At 42.4% G+C, this 14,018-nt stretch overlaps 1 protein-coding gene and 1 long non-coding RNA gene across 2 annotated transcripts in view; one reads left to right on the forward strand and one right to left on the reverse strand.

Moving 5' to 3' along the window:
* Nucleotides 1–14,018, reverse strand: part of ABCC4 (ATP binding cassette subfamily C member 4 (PEL blood group)) — a 158,576-nt gene that overhangs the window by 91,392 nt on the left and 53,166 nt on the right. Inside the window, exons 16-19 of the mRNA XM_081857981.1 lie at nucleotides 13,441–13,581; nucleotides 10,610–10,647; nucleotides 8,488–8,588; nucleotides 6,974–7,120 (exon numbers count right to left, since the gene is read on the reverse strand). Coding sequence (XP_081714107.1) covers nucleotides 6,974–7,120; nucleotides 8,488–8,588; nucleotides 10,610–10,647; nucleotides 13,441–13,581 — 427 coding nt within the window. The remainder of the gene's footprint in view (nucleotides 1–6,973; nucleotides 7,121–8,487; nucleotides 8,589–10,609; nucleotides 10,648–13,440; nucleotides 13,582–14,018) is intronic.
* The window catches only part of LOC309339976, a 637,095-nt gene that overhangs the window by 5,854 nt on the left and 617,223 nt on the right, over nucleotides 1–14,018 (forward strand). The gene's annotated exons all lie outside the window — the stretch shown is intronic.

Consider the following 14,018-nt stretch of genomic DNA (forward strand, 5'->3'; position numbering starts at 1 on the left):
AACCAGCCTCTGAGGTTTTCCCTCTTTTTACATACCATCACTTTTGAGACATTGCTGGCACTATTCGTTGGGGAAGTTCTCCGACACTGAATTCACTGCGCTGAGGCTTGCCAGGAATATTCCCTGACGGATTAGACAAATAAATACATCCAGCAGCAGCGTTTTGTCAAATTAGATCAACCACCATTTTAGCAGCAATAATTCAATACGTCGAAGCTCACTGCGTACTCTTCTCTCCCCTGGGAGTGCCGGGTAAACCTATGAAGTTGCCTTATCCCCGAGGCGGGAACTTGTTGCTGGACTCCATATCCCATCGGCCCCAGCCACGTGGCCAATGGTCAGGAACAATGGGAGTTGTAGTCCCACATTTGGAGGGTCCCAGGTCCCCCATCGCTACCTTAGACCAATTATCTAACAGTTCTATGACCAGAGAACGTTCTGTTCAAAGCCATGCGGGTCAAACCTCAGACATCCTACCTGAGCTATGCACACTTGCATGTTTATTCACTATTTATCCCAAGTCCTCTGACAGCCAAGATGGTAACTAGATACAGCTTTCCTGCATGCACACAAACACACTCACAGCTACAACAGCATAGAGATTTCTGTGCTTCTCTTTTCTGGCTTCAGAGATAGCAATGTACAGTAAGGTAAGTAGGCTATTAGATGCCAGTGGAACCATGCCCTGGCCAGCATTTGGTCTATAAATTATAGGAAAAATAGCACAAATCCAGACTCTGTAGACAGGACAACCCCAGAGCCACAGTTTCTATTCTCAAGCCAATCCAAAGAGAAATACAAATGTGTTAAACAGCCTGATTTTATACATGTTTTCTTAACAAGAAGTCCTACCGTGTTCAATGGGATTTACTCCCAAAGCACTCAGGAGTCATCCCCCTCCCTTTTTTTCTACCTTCTCTGGGTAATAACCAGAAAACACAGTGTGGCCCTAGCACAACCGTCTAAGCAGGCAGGAAGCTCAGGCAACGAGTATGCCAAGAGAACACTTTACTCATGATAAATGTCAAAAAACCATATTCTCAGCAGCTCAACATATAACCTGAAGAATTACTACTTCCTGTTGCCGTAAATAGTCAAGAGAAACCTTTGCCTTTTTCTCCCCAAGGAATTAATTGCAGAGCTGGAGCAGGATAAAATAGACCATGCTGCCCTCTTGTGCTAGGCAAACAGAAAGCTAAAGAAATCAGAGACATTATTTACTCAACTGTGCAGATGACAGGAAGGTCACACAAAACATCTGTCCCAATGACCATACCTGCACCAACGTGGCAAATTCCTGAACGGGACCAACTAGCAACAGCATGGGAATGTTACCAATGATTTGCAGAGGTGTCAAAAACATGCACTGATAGTTTGAAATGTAACCACGGCTTGCTACCCTATAGTGTATGGAAGGGACGCGGGTGGCACTGTGGTCTAAACCACTGACCCTCTTGGGCTTGCCGATCAGGTAGGCGGTTTGAATCCCCGCAACAAGGTGAGCTCCCGTTGATCTGTCCCAGCTTATGTCAACCTAGCAGTTTGAAAGCATGCCAGTGCAAGTTACATAAATAGGTACAGCTGTGGCAGGAAGGTAAACACAGTTTCTGTGCGCTCTGGTTTCAGTCACGGTGTCTTGTTGCGCCAGAAGCGGTTTACTCATGTTGGCCACATGATCTGGAAAGCTGTCTGCAGACAAATGCCGGCTCCCTTGGCCTGAAAGCAAGATGAGCGCTGCAACCCCATAGTCGCCTTTGACTGGACGTAACCATCCAGGAGTCCTTTACCTTTACTTATAGTGCATGAATAGTGAACCCCAAGACCACACCCCAAGAAATAATGTATGGTGGCATATATATATATATATATATATATATATATATATATATATATATGCAGGTTTTGGTGTCCTCGGGTGTCTTCCCGTGTAAAAGTTGGGGTGTCTAGGCGACGTTTCGACGAGGTCTCACTCGTCATCTTCAGGCTGGTGCTTTCGGCTTCTTGTTACTGGAACAGAGCAGGATCTCAGTGTTTGAGTTCCTATAAATACTGTAGAGGGGGTGTGGTGTATAGCCTCCAATGTTCTGGGCAGAGAGGAAGTTCCCAGGCTAGTGTGCCTTTTCTTCTTTTGTTCCTTAATTACTTGAGAGATATCTTGAGTGATTTCTTGAGTGATATCCTGAGTACCACTTAGGTGGGTCATTAGGTGTGGATTAGTTGTTAAAGTCTTTGTGTCTTGACCTCTTGAACTTTGTGAAGAGTTTTCCTGAGAAGATGGCTGTACTGTACTTAGTTGTGCTCTGGCTTGGCTTCGTGTATAGGGGCGAGCTGTGGTTTTGTGGCTTGTGTCAGCCAGATCTGTGTAGGGATTGCAGGGGGGTGCAGCATCCGGAGGTGCCACCATGGATTGGCTACTGGATGGTGTCTGTAATTCATCTGTGGAGAGGGTCTGGGTTTGGGTCTGGTGTGGTTGATTGGTGTTGGCGTTCTGTGTGCCTCTGGATCTGTTGTCAGTTTTTGTGGGGAGGGCTAATTTCCAGATGTCTGGCAAGCGGGATGTGTCGTCACGCTTGTTCATGTTGTGAGGGTGTTTCTCTATCTCGATGGCTTCCATGATTATTCTCTTGTGGTGATGTTCCGTGTTAAAGAGCAATTTGGAATCTGCAAAATTAATTTCGTGTCCTGTTTCTTTCATGTGTTGGAAAAGAGAGGAAGTTTTTTCTTCTTTTTTGACGGCATTCTTGTGTTCTGCGATACGTGCATTTATTCGTCTGTTTGTTTGTCCAATGTACGTGGCTGGGCAGACTTTGCAGGGTATTTCATAGATCCCTTGGTTTTCCAACTGGATTTTATCCTTGGGGTTTCTGAGGATATTGGCTATTTTTTGGTTGGTGCAAAAGGCTATTTTGATATTGTGTTTATGGAGGATTTTGCTAATTTTATCTGTAGTGCCCTTGATATAAGGAAGGAGGGCCATGCCATTGTTTTCTTCTGTGTCTTGGTTTTTGGGGGGTGTTTCCTTTTGGATTAGCTTCGTAATCCTGTTTTGCTGGTATCCATTGGCAATTAACACGTTTGAGAGATTCTGTAACTCAGTTGTCAAGTGGTCTTTGTCAGCCAGGCGTTTGGTTCTGGAGATGAGAGTCTTGGCTACGGAGTTTATTTGTGCAGGGTGGTGGTGTGATTGTGCATGTAAGTAGCGGTTGGTGTGTGTTTTTTTCCGGTAGATAGTGTGTCCTAGGGAGCCATCAGGTTTTTTGTAGATTAGGACGTCAAGGAAGGGAAGTTGGTTGTTGGCTTCTATTTCCATAGTGAATTGTATTTTGGGGTGTAAGTTGTTGAGATGTGTGAGGAAGCTATCCAGTTTTTCTTTCCCGTGTGGCCAAATTACAAAGGTGTCGTCAACATATCTGAGCCAAAGTTTGGGTTTGTGTTCTGACTTGTCTAAAGCATTGGTTTCAAAGTGTTCCATGTACAGGTTTGCGATGACCGGTGAGAGGGGTGATCCCATAGGAACACCACTCAGACCAATAGTCTGAGTGGAACACCACTCAGACCAATAGTCAGCTCCATAGGCTCACCTCTACAAAATCTCGCTAAATTTCTCGCCAAGCAACTTCAGCCCTATGCAGAATCCATCTCTTCACACGTACCAAACTCCTTCCAGTTCATAGAAACAATAAAGAAGCAAAACCTACATCCTAATGACCTACTTGTGAGCTTCGATGTTGTATCTCTCTTCACACAAGTGCCCATTAATGAAGCCTTGACAGCTATTCAAAACAAATACAATCCCCCCGAATACATCTTGGACCTGACCAACCACTGCCTAACCAACACGTACTTCATCCACAATGGACAAAGATACAAACAGATAGAAGGAGCACCTATGGGATCACCCCTCTCACCGGTCATCGCAAACCTGTACATGGAACACTTTGAAACCAATGCTTTAGACAAGTCAGAACACAAACCCAAACTTTGGCTCAGATATGTTGACGACACCTTTGTAATTTGGCCACACGGGAAAGAAAAACTGGATAGCTTCCTCACACATCTCAACAACTTACACCCCAAAATACAATTCACTATGGAAATAGAAGCCAACAACCAACTTCCCTTCCTTGACGTCCTAATCTACAAAAAACCTGATGGCTCCCTAGGACACACTATCTACCGGAAAAAAACACACACCAACCGCTACTTACATGCACAATCACACCACCACCCTGCACAAATAAACTCCGTAGCCAAGACTCTCATCTCCAGAACCAAACGCCTGGCTGACAAAGACCACTTGACAACTGAGTTACAGAATCTCTCAAACGTGTTAATTGCCAATGGATACCAGCAAAACAGGATTACGAAGCTAATCCAAAAGGAAACACCCCCCAAAAACCAAGACACAGAAGAAAACAATGGCATGGCCCTCCTTCCTTATATCAAGGGCACTACAGATAAAATTAGCAAAATCCTCCATAAACACAATATCAAAACAGCCTTTTGCACCAACCAAAAAATAGCCAATATCCTCAGAAACCCCAAGGATAAAATCCAGTTGGAAAACCAAGGGATCTATGAAATACCCTGCAAAGTCTGCCCAGCCACGTACATTGGACAAACAAACAGACGAATAAATGCACGTATCGCAGAACACAAGAATGCCGTCAAAAAAGAAGAAAAAACTTCCTCTCTTTTCCAACACATGAAAGAAACAGGACACGAAATTAATTTTGCAGATTCCAAATTGCTCTTTAACACGGAACATCACCACAAGAGAATAATCATGGAAGCCATCGAGATAGAGAAACACCCTCACAACATGAACAAGCGTGACGACACATCCCGCTTGCCAGACATCTGGAAATTAGCCCTCCCCACAAAAACTGACAACAGATCCAGAGGCACACAGAACGCCAACACCAATCAACCACACCAGACCCAAACCCAGACCCTCTCCACAGATGAATTACAGACACCATCCAGTAGCCAATCCATGGTGGCACCTCCGGATGCTGCACCCCCCTGCAATCCCTACACAGATCTGGCTGACACAAGCCACAAAACCACAGCTCGCCCCTATACACGAAGCCAAGCCAGAGCACAACTAAGTACAGTACAGCCATCTTCTCAGGAAAACTCTTCACAAAGTTCAAGAGGTCAAGACACAAAGACTTTAACAACTAATCCACACCTAATGACCCACCTAAGTGGTACTCAGGATATCACTCAAGAAATCACTCAAGATATCTCTCAAGTAATTAAGGAACAAAAGAAGAAAAGGCACACTAGCCTGGGAACTTCCTCTCTGCCCAGAACATTGGAGGCTATACACCACACCCCCTCTACAGTATTTATTGGAACTCAAACACTGAGATCCTGCTCTGTTCCAGTAACAAGAAGCCGAAAGCACCAGCCTGAAGATGACGAGTGAGACCTCGTCGAAACGTCGCCTAGACACCCCAACTTTTACACGGGAAGACACCCGAGGACACCAAAACCTGCATTCCTGTACCCATGAAAATCTACGAAAGCAAATATATATATATATATACACACACACACACACACACATATATATATATATATATATATATATATATATATATATATATATGCATGCTCAAGTCACACTGGGAGGTCTACAAAGGTCTAGCATACAAAAATCCAACAGTTGTTCTGTTAGAGCTACGCCTGTCAGAAGTGGTTAGTGTGGCCCTTGCTACTTCCACCTTCATGAGCATTTACTATTTTCGGGGCTCCTTGTTTGGTTTCCCTTGCCAGTTCCTAGAGAATTTGGCAAACTTTGCTGGCGTTCAGGCATTTATTGCAACCAGAGCGCCCCTTCTGATAATGCCCATTCACTGGCAATTGCTACTGAACACTCCAGAATTTGCAGTTCTGTTGTGGAAACAGACAAAAGCCAAACCCAGAGAAGGAGGAGCCTCTACAAGTCACTGCAAACAAATGAGGTTGGAGACAGGATGTTGTTCTAAAGATAGATATAGATATAGATATAGATATAGATATAGATATAGATATAGATATAGATATAGATATAGATATAGATATAGATATAGATACACACACACATACATATACAGTGGTACCTCTAGTACGAACTTAATTCGTACTGGAGGTCCGTTCTTAACTTGAAACTGTTCTTAACCTGAGTCGTGCTTTCGCTAATGGGGCCTCTTGCTGCCACTGCGCCACCAGCACACGATTTCCGTTCTCATCCTGGGGCAAAGTTCTCAACTCGAGGTAACTCTTCCAGGTTAGCGGAGTTTGTAACCTGAAGCGTTTGTAACTCGAGGTACCACTGTATATACACATACATACACACACACACATATGTATGTATGTTGAGGACAAGCCACCACGGTCAACAAGTAAGACATGTTGGGGCTACGTGAATGTTATGTATGGCTTTTGTCTTGACCTCTGCAGGCAACACAGCCGTCAGCACCCCCCCGCAAAGCCACTCCTGTATAGGATTCACCCTCAGTTTCTCAAAGCAAGATGTAAAGCTACACAAAATACTTATTTTATTTATTAAATTATTGCAGGTCCTTCAGAAAAACAATTTCAGCGCTCTGAAAAAAATATAATGTTTGGGTAACAATATACTCAGGATATTGTTTTTCAAGTTAGGCTGAACCAAGTGCTATCTTTCTGCAGCTCGTGACGAGAACTAGCATGCTAGTCATGTCTACAAATATTCAGATTCCTGTAAAAGCAACTAGATAATCGTTAGCACAACAGGTGCAACAGAAACATACCAGGTTTTGTTTAGATGTGCAAGATCAATACCACCAGTGAATTAACAGTGCATAATTTTTCAGGAATGACAGACTAGCCCTGTTGAACAGGCACCAAAATATTCTGCCTGAACACTTATTAACAACTAAAAAGCCATATGAATAGAAGGCTATAGTTTTTTTTAATCATTTAATGATAGATTGCAACTTACCAATAGGGTTCACATCAAAAAATAGCACTGGAGCTCTCAAAATGGACTGAAACATTCTGTTGTGCAAGGTCTGAGCAGCATTAACCAAAACTTGGAACATAAGGAGACTCCTCAATATGGTGAAGACTATTGCAGCCACGGTTAAACCTGTAAATGAATGAAGCATCATGAATTGTAGTCTACTCAGGATCCTAGAGGAGGTGAGTCATTCCCCCTTGCCAAAAAAGTAATAAAAAATGAGGTGCATTCGTGCACCTCCATCACATTTGACATGGCCTTCAATTCACATGGGATACTGATATGACCCCCCCCCAACAATGTGGTCCCCAAAGCTAGTCCAGCACTCCATGTGATGGTTTACCCTAGAGAAGAATATGTCCTCACATTTTCTACAATGTACAGGGGTTCCTTGGCAGACAAGTGGAAAAGGTCCCCAGAAGCATGAAAGTTTGAAAACCACAGATGCAGATAATTTAATTTGTAACTTACAGGGAGAAACCCACATGAATACTAAATAGGAGGATTTTATTAGTGTCATACCTTGGATCCCGAACTCGGATGATTTGAATCCCAAATGCCACAAAACCGGAAGTGAGTGTTCCGGTGTGTGAATATTCTTTGGAATTCGAACGTCCGACAGGGCTTCTGGGGCTTCTGATTGGCTGCAGGAGCTCCTGCAGCCAATTAGAAGCCGCACTTTGGTTTCCGAACATTTTGGAAGTCGAACAGATTCCATTCGACTTCCAAGGTACGGCTTTGTGATTTGCTTTAAAATTCGTCCTGATTATCACAGACAAGGCTGGCAGAAGAAAGGGAGAATTTGAACCTAAGAAGGGAGGCTGGGGCAGGGAAATGCAAGGTCCTGCGGTCCACTCCTCATCTCTTAACCATGGTTTCAGAGCTCAGATACCTCCTGTCTGCTACAGCCGGTTTTGAGCACAACCTATTTTTCCATGTTTGCTCTCCTAATCCATTGCACCAGCTCTTGAGCTGCATGCTAAAGCTTGATATTCTGTGCAGGCCACTTTCTGCTTTTCGCCTCGCAGTTTGTTAATTTGCTCTAGCACTTGAGATCAAAATATATCCATGTTGCTGCTGTTGTTGTTTTTAAAGGCTGATCTTTTTATAATAAAAAACAAAATTGAAACCGAGCGCAGTAAAATGAGGATCAATCTCTAATCCTTCTGCCCGTCCTTATTAGCGCTGAAGATTTAGCTAGGACAATCCATTTGGGGAGACAAAAGCCACATGTTTATGGTGAATGACTTTTTGAATACTCAATTTCTGATTTGCCTTCCAAAATCCAGAAAACAAATTAAACCTCTCCTTTCTACGAATGTTTTGCTTTTTTTAAAGTTAGAGTCAATTATTTTAATCAGAAAACAAGGTACCATCTTGCTAATCTGTAATGACAAAACTAAATCACTGGGGGGGGGGGACACGTTTGGGGCCTGCTGCTACTTAAGACACCATGTTGCAAAACATAACAATAATGGTTTTTAAAGGATTTTTACCTCCGTACATTCCTAAATACCAGCCAAGGTCAAGCGTTTTTGTCACATTGTTTTCAGTGCTCCCCTCCATGGTAACATTCAGCTTTACTTGTTCATTAGCCCTGTATAATCATCAAAAGGAGTGGAAAGAAAATAATTTAAATGTGTTTAAGTACATAACAGAAGGATTGAATTGTGGTTCTATCTAGCTTCTGGAAAGCCTACTGAAGACCTGAAGGCAACAGGACTTCCTACCCACTCACTTAAACCTTAATCCCTAGCATCAGGTATTCAGAAACACACTAAATCCACACATCTTCAGGTTGTTTTAAATGAAGTTTTCCAAAGCTTCTCTTTTCATACGTAAGTAAAACCTTAAGATCTGCAGAATTGTGCAGTAAGTACTTGATTCTACAGTTCTATAAAATTTTACAGATTTTCATTATAGCTATTGCTGTAAACAGCTTCAATATTTTTTATGATTCAGTAGTATGCTCTAATTTATAAATAAATAAATTTGTTAAGCATATCTAACAAGGATCTTTGCCAGTAGGGCAATATCTTGTTCCCATGCAACAGTACGTGCAGTCAAGGATTGGAAGGGAAGAGGCATACAAAGGCATAAAACCACTTTTCTCCATCAGGCCATTCATTCATCGAGCCCAATGACAGGTGCTCCTACTTTCAGTGCTTCTCCAAAGTCTCAAGCAGAGGTCTTTTACCCAGGATCCTTATCAATGCAAAAATGAACCAAGGACTCTGGTCTCAAAGCAGGCACAACCTGTAGCACTGAGCCACAGACCCCCGACTCTTGCACTCCAGAGCAGCAGAAAGCAAAACACACAGCATCTAATGAATTTTGTGGGTTGCCGGGAGAAGAAGACATACGCTGGAGTCTGGTGCATCTAGATAAAACTTGGAAATATCTGTCTGTCCTTGTACTTGGGGAGGATTTGAGCAAAATGCCAGGTTCTGGCAAAGCGAGACTGAGCAGAACACACAGTATATTACAACTGCAGGTAACCTTTAAACTGTGGGACTACATTATGCTGTCAGTCAAGGGACTGACCCTACCTAGAACTGTCTGGTGTTTTTGTGTTCCATTGGCACATTCCGCTGGTCACCATAGAACCCCAACAGAGTGTCACCATAGAACCCCACTAAGCACTTGGAAAGGCCCACATGGATATTGATGATGATGATGATGATGATGATGATAGTATTATTATTATTATTATTATTATTATTATTATTATTATTATTCCCGTATTTTTCTGTGTATAAAACTAGGGTTTTTTTAACCAAAAAAAAAAAAAAGGTTTAAAATCGGGGCTCGTCTTATACACAGGTAGTGCTGAGGGGTGTTTTTTTAATTTGGAGTCCTCAAAAATAGGGGGCCTCTTATACATGAGAGTGTCTTATACACGGAAAAATACAGTATTTGAATTTATATACCGCCCTACATCCGGGGGTCTCAGGGCGGTTCACAGAATAAAACCAAGACATAAAACCACAAAATACATAATAAAAACAACCCAATAGCTCCCCCCCCCAAAAAAAGCCATTTACCCCTCAGGGTCCGGGTAGGTTCATATGGAAAGAGAGGGTCCTTGAGGTTTTGCGGTCCTGAGCAGTTTAAGGCTTCATAGGTCAAAACCAGCACCTTGAATTGGGCCCAGAAACTAATTTGCAGCCGGTGCAGTTGGACCGGGATTGGTCATCATACAGGGCGGCCAAAGCAGTTTCTATGCCTAAACCAGGCCTAAACCCCGATTGAAATTGATCCAGATAATCAGACAGATTTACAGATTGCTGTATTCCCACCAGCATAGCTGGTGGTAGTCTCTGAAATATGGCATTCTAGGGAATCCAAAGCCCCTTCATTTTGATGGAAAGCCACCAGGGTCAGCCCCCTACCCACTCAAGCCTGAAACTGGTGGGACAATTCCCCACCCCCCATACCGGAACCTGGAGTGGGGAGTGGGAGAGAATTGAAGGGGGGAGATAACTGCGAGGAGGAGGAAGGCAGGAGTGCTCCCCCAACTCCCACCCTGGCCAGTACAACCATGGAAATGGAGCGACTCTCCAACTTTCCCTACTTAGGATTGAGCTCTAAAAGATTTTAGAAGAAATAACAACTCACCAATACGAAAGCCACCAGTCCTGCAGCACATAGGCAACCTTGAACAAAATGAAACAAACAGAATTAGCCCCAAAATGCTGGCTGACCTGTCGAGAAGGAATAAAAGTATCGTTGGATTGGAGTTTCCCCGAGATCTGCTCTTTAGCATCAAAGAATATGAAGAAGACTGGCAGAAGGGACGTGGAAAAGAGTTAAGAGCCTCGGACATAAGATCTCCAGGTTGATTGACTGTATGGAGTTGACGGAAGTGGCTGGTAGAGTCCGAGACTGGGGAGAGGAGATGGTGGAAGAAGATTGGAAATTTAAAGTCTATATATAGAAATATTGTAAAATTAATGAGTGATAGAAAAATGTTGGAAGGAAATTTTATGGCTTTAGCTGAAATGCTATAAGGAGTTAAGCTTAAATAAGTATACTAATTTTAATGGAAATAAGATTAAAAATATGTTAAGACATTTATATGATAGAAAATAGAGAAAATAGAGAAAGTTGGAAAGGAATTGCTGAAACAATTAATGGAAGTGGAATACAAAGAGGGAGGTGAGAGGAGGTCAATGATACAAGGGAATGAAAGATAGAATATGGAAAAGGTATATGTATGTTTTTAAATTGTTTTTGTTTGGTTTGGTTTAGTTTATTGTGTTAGTTTAATTTGTTAAGGTTGTGTTTTGTATTGTTTATGTATTGTATTGTTTTTTCTCTTTTGTGTTCTTTTTTTCTTTTGTCTTTTTTCTTCCTTTTCTTTTTTGTAAGCTTTAAAAGTAATAAATATTATTTTTTTAAAAAACCAAACAGAATTAGCCCCCAAATGGAAAATGAGTGGGGTCCCAACTAAAGAAGATTGGCAACTTAATTTGATAGAATTTGCACAACTTGCAGACTTAACGTATAGAATCCGAGAACCAGAAGAACACAGGTTTAAAGAAGATTGGAAAACTTTTATTGAATATATGGAAAAGAACTGTGTACAGCTAAAAACGCTGGCAGCATTAAGGTAAATTCAACAGTGGAAATCATTTTTGATGGATATAATAATGGTAAACCGATTGGTATAGTTTTTGCAAAATATGCAGGGATTTAAGATATGCAAAATGAACCATGGAAAGAGAAGAAGGGAAGCCGTTGATATTTTAAGAATGTAAAATGTTTATCTGAAATTGTAAAACAGAAAATTTAATAAAAATGATATTTAAAAAATAAATTAAACACAATTAATTGGGGCTTTTTGTTTTTTTAAAAAAAGTATTTCCAGTTTTAATAGCAATGATATTTCACCTGCTGCAAGCCATATCGGGGGGCGGGGGCTTTTTAGTACTAAGCACGTATTATCCTAGAAAATGTGCGCCCCCAAAGTACAAGAAAACTAGATCTCCTCAAGTATTGTTCAGGGAATTGGGTAATTGTAGAACAGAGTTCTATTAGTGGCCTGGCTGTGAGAGAGCTTCTCAGAGAGACTGCAATTGTACAGCTGGACACCTGAATCACACCCACTTATCAATGAGACCCACTGACTGACTGATTCCTGGACCACCAGACATTTGTACGTTGGCCATAATGTGGGTGTGGGTGGGTGTGCTTGTGCAGGTAGGTACAAATTGTACAGCAGATTCTGAAAATTCAATAAGCTAAAAAATGTATTGTTCTATTTTCAATGGATGCAAGTATATCACACTCCAAACCAGACTCATAACCCACAGTGTGGTGAATGAGCACAATTCCTCTCTACCAGCATATATAGAAGCTAGATCTTAGAGCTTTGCCTAAAATGGCCCGTAGATTGTTACTTGATCTTGAAGCACAAACCTGAGTTAGCAACAAGTGCACCACCTTGCCCTTGCGATTGAGGGGGCCGGCACCACACAACAGGCACGAGTGACATCAGCACACCGCTTGATGCAGAAACATCATGTGCACATGTCACACAATGTGCTGACCCATCACGCACGTGCCACGGGGCATGCGCTTGTGATGCGTGCATGCCATGTGGGCTGTGCGCTTAAGGTGAGCATGTTGCATGGTGTGTGTGCACGGCTGCTGCGGGTTGGGGGGCAGCCCCCTTCTTGAAAATTCGGGGGGCACTGGGGGCTTCCAGATGGCACCTTGGAGAGCCAGTGTGATGCAGTGGTTAAGAGCGGTAGTCTTGTAATCTGGTGAACCGGGTTCACTTCCCCGCTCCTCCGCATGCAGCTGCTGGGTGACCTTGGGCCAGTCACACTTCTCTGAAGTCTCTCAGCCCCACTCACCTCACAGAGTGTTTGTTGTGGGGAAGGAAGGGAAAGGAGAATGTTAGCCGCTTTGAGACTCCTTCGGGTAGTGATAAAGCGGGATATCAAATCCAAACTCCTCCTATGGTTAGCAATGTGCACTCTAAGAAGGAAAAGGACGGCCTATTGGTGTTCTTGCCGCCATGGGCAAAAACTATTTGGAAGTCAAACAGGTTGCTTGCAGTAGGATGTAAAGAAGTCTGCATGGTGTAACCCAGCTCAACACAGACTGGTGGTATTGTGTAGGATATACACACACACAAATCTGAGGTGGGGTGAGTCAGAGCGCTACTACTGAATGAATTGCCTCTGACAAGATGCAAGTGAATAAGTCTATAAACTTTTGTTGAATTAAATCCCATTGAAGTTAATGGAACTAAACAGGCCTCTAGCTGGTTTGCAATCCCATTTAATTCAAAGGGGAAACCCTCTGATATGTTTGAAAAGAGTTCGGCTATTTCTTGCCAACAATATAAATATTTTTCACACACAGTAGGAAGTCACTTATGCCGAAATGCTATAAGCACACATCTTCCATAATGCTTCCACTGATGCCAAATACCGTACCTGTGCCAAAATGTTGAGGAGCAAAAGAATAAAAATTACAAAATAATTTGTCCCAGCAGCAAAATACTTCTTATAAACGCTAAAGCCGATTTTCCCTTCTGAACGGCTTTCCTCTGGCAAGGCGGTTAGAACAGGTTCCATCTGCAGGGCAGAGAATGCATAAGAAAATATTGTTATAATGGCTATTCCAAGAGAAGCCTAAGAAAATGCCAGAGCTACAACTGCATTTGTTAAAGAACTGGGCATAAGAGCAATGATGTAATCTAAAATAACAACGACAAAGAGGCAAAAGTCATTAAATTCCTAACAGCTATGATATTATGCAGTAAAACTGAATATTGGATGTGAGGGCAATCTGGCTACGACATGGGTCACCCCATTGATTGCCAGGGTTGAATACTTAAAATCTTATTTCTGATTAAAATCGGAAATAAAAAATTAGACCACTTCTCTCAAGTGAGTGAGGCACAAAGCATCCAGGTAAATTTAGAAAACCAGGATCTGACATGGCAACACAGTGGTATCTTGGTTTAAGAACAGCTTAGTTTATGAACAACTTGGATTAAGAACGCTGCAAA

This window comes from Podarcis erhardii (assembly GCF_964252035.2).
Source record: "Podarcis erhardii genome assembly, chromosome: 4".
In the NCBI taxonomy this organism is placed as follows: domain Eukaryota; kingdom Metazoa; phylum Chordata; class Lepidosauria; order Squamata; family Lacertidae; genus Podarcis; species Podarcis erhardii.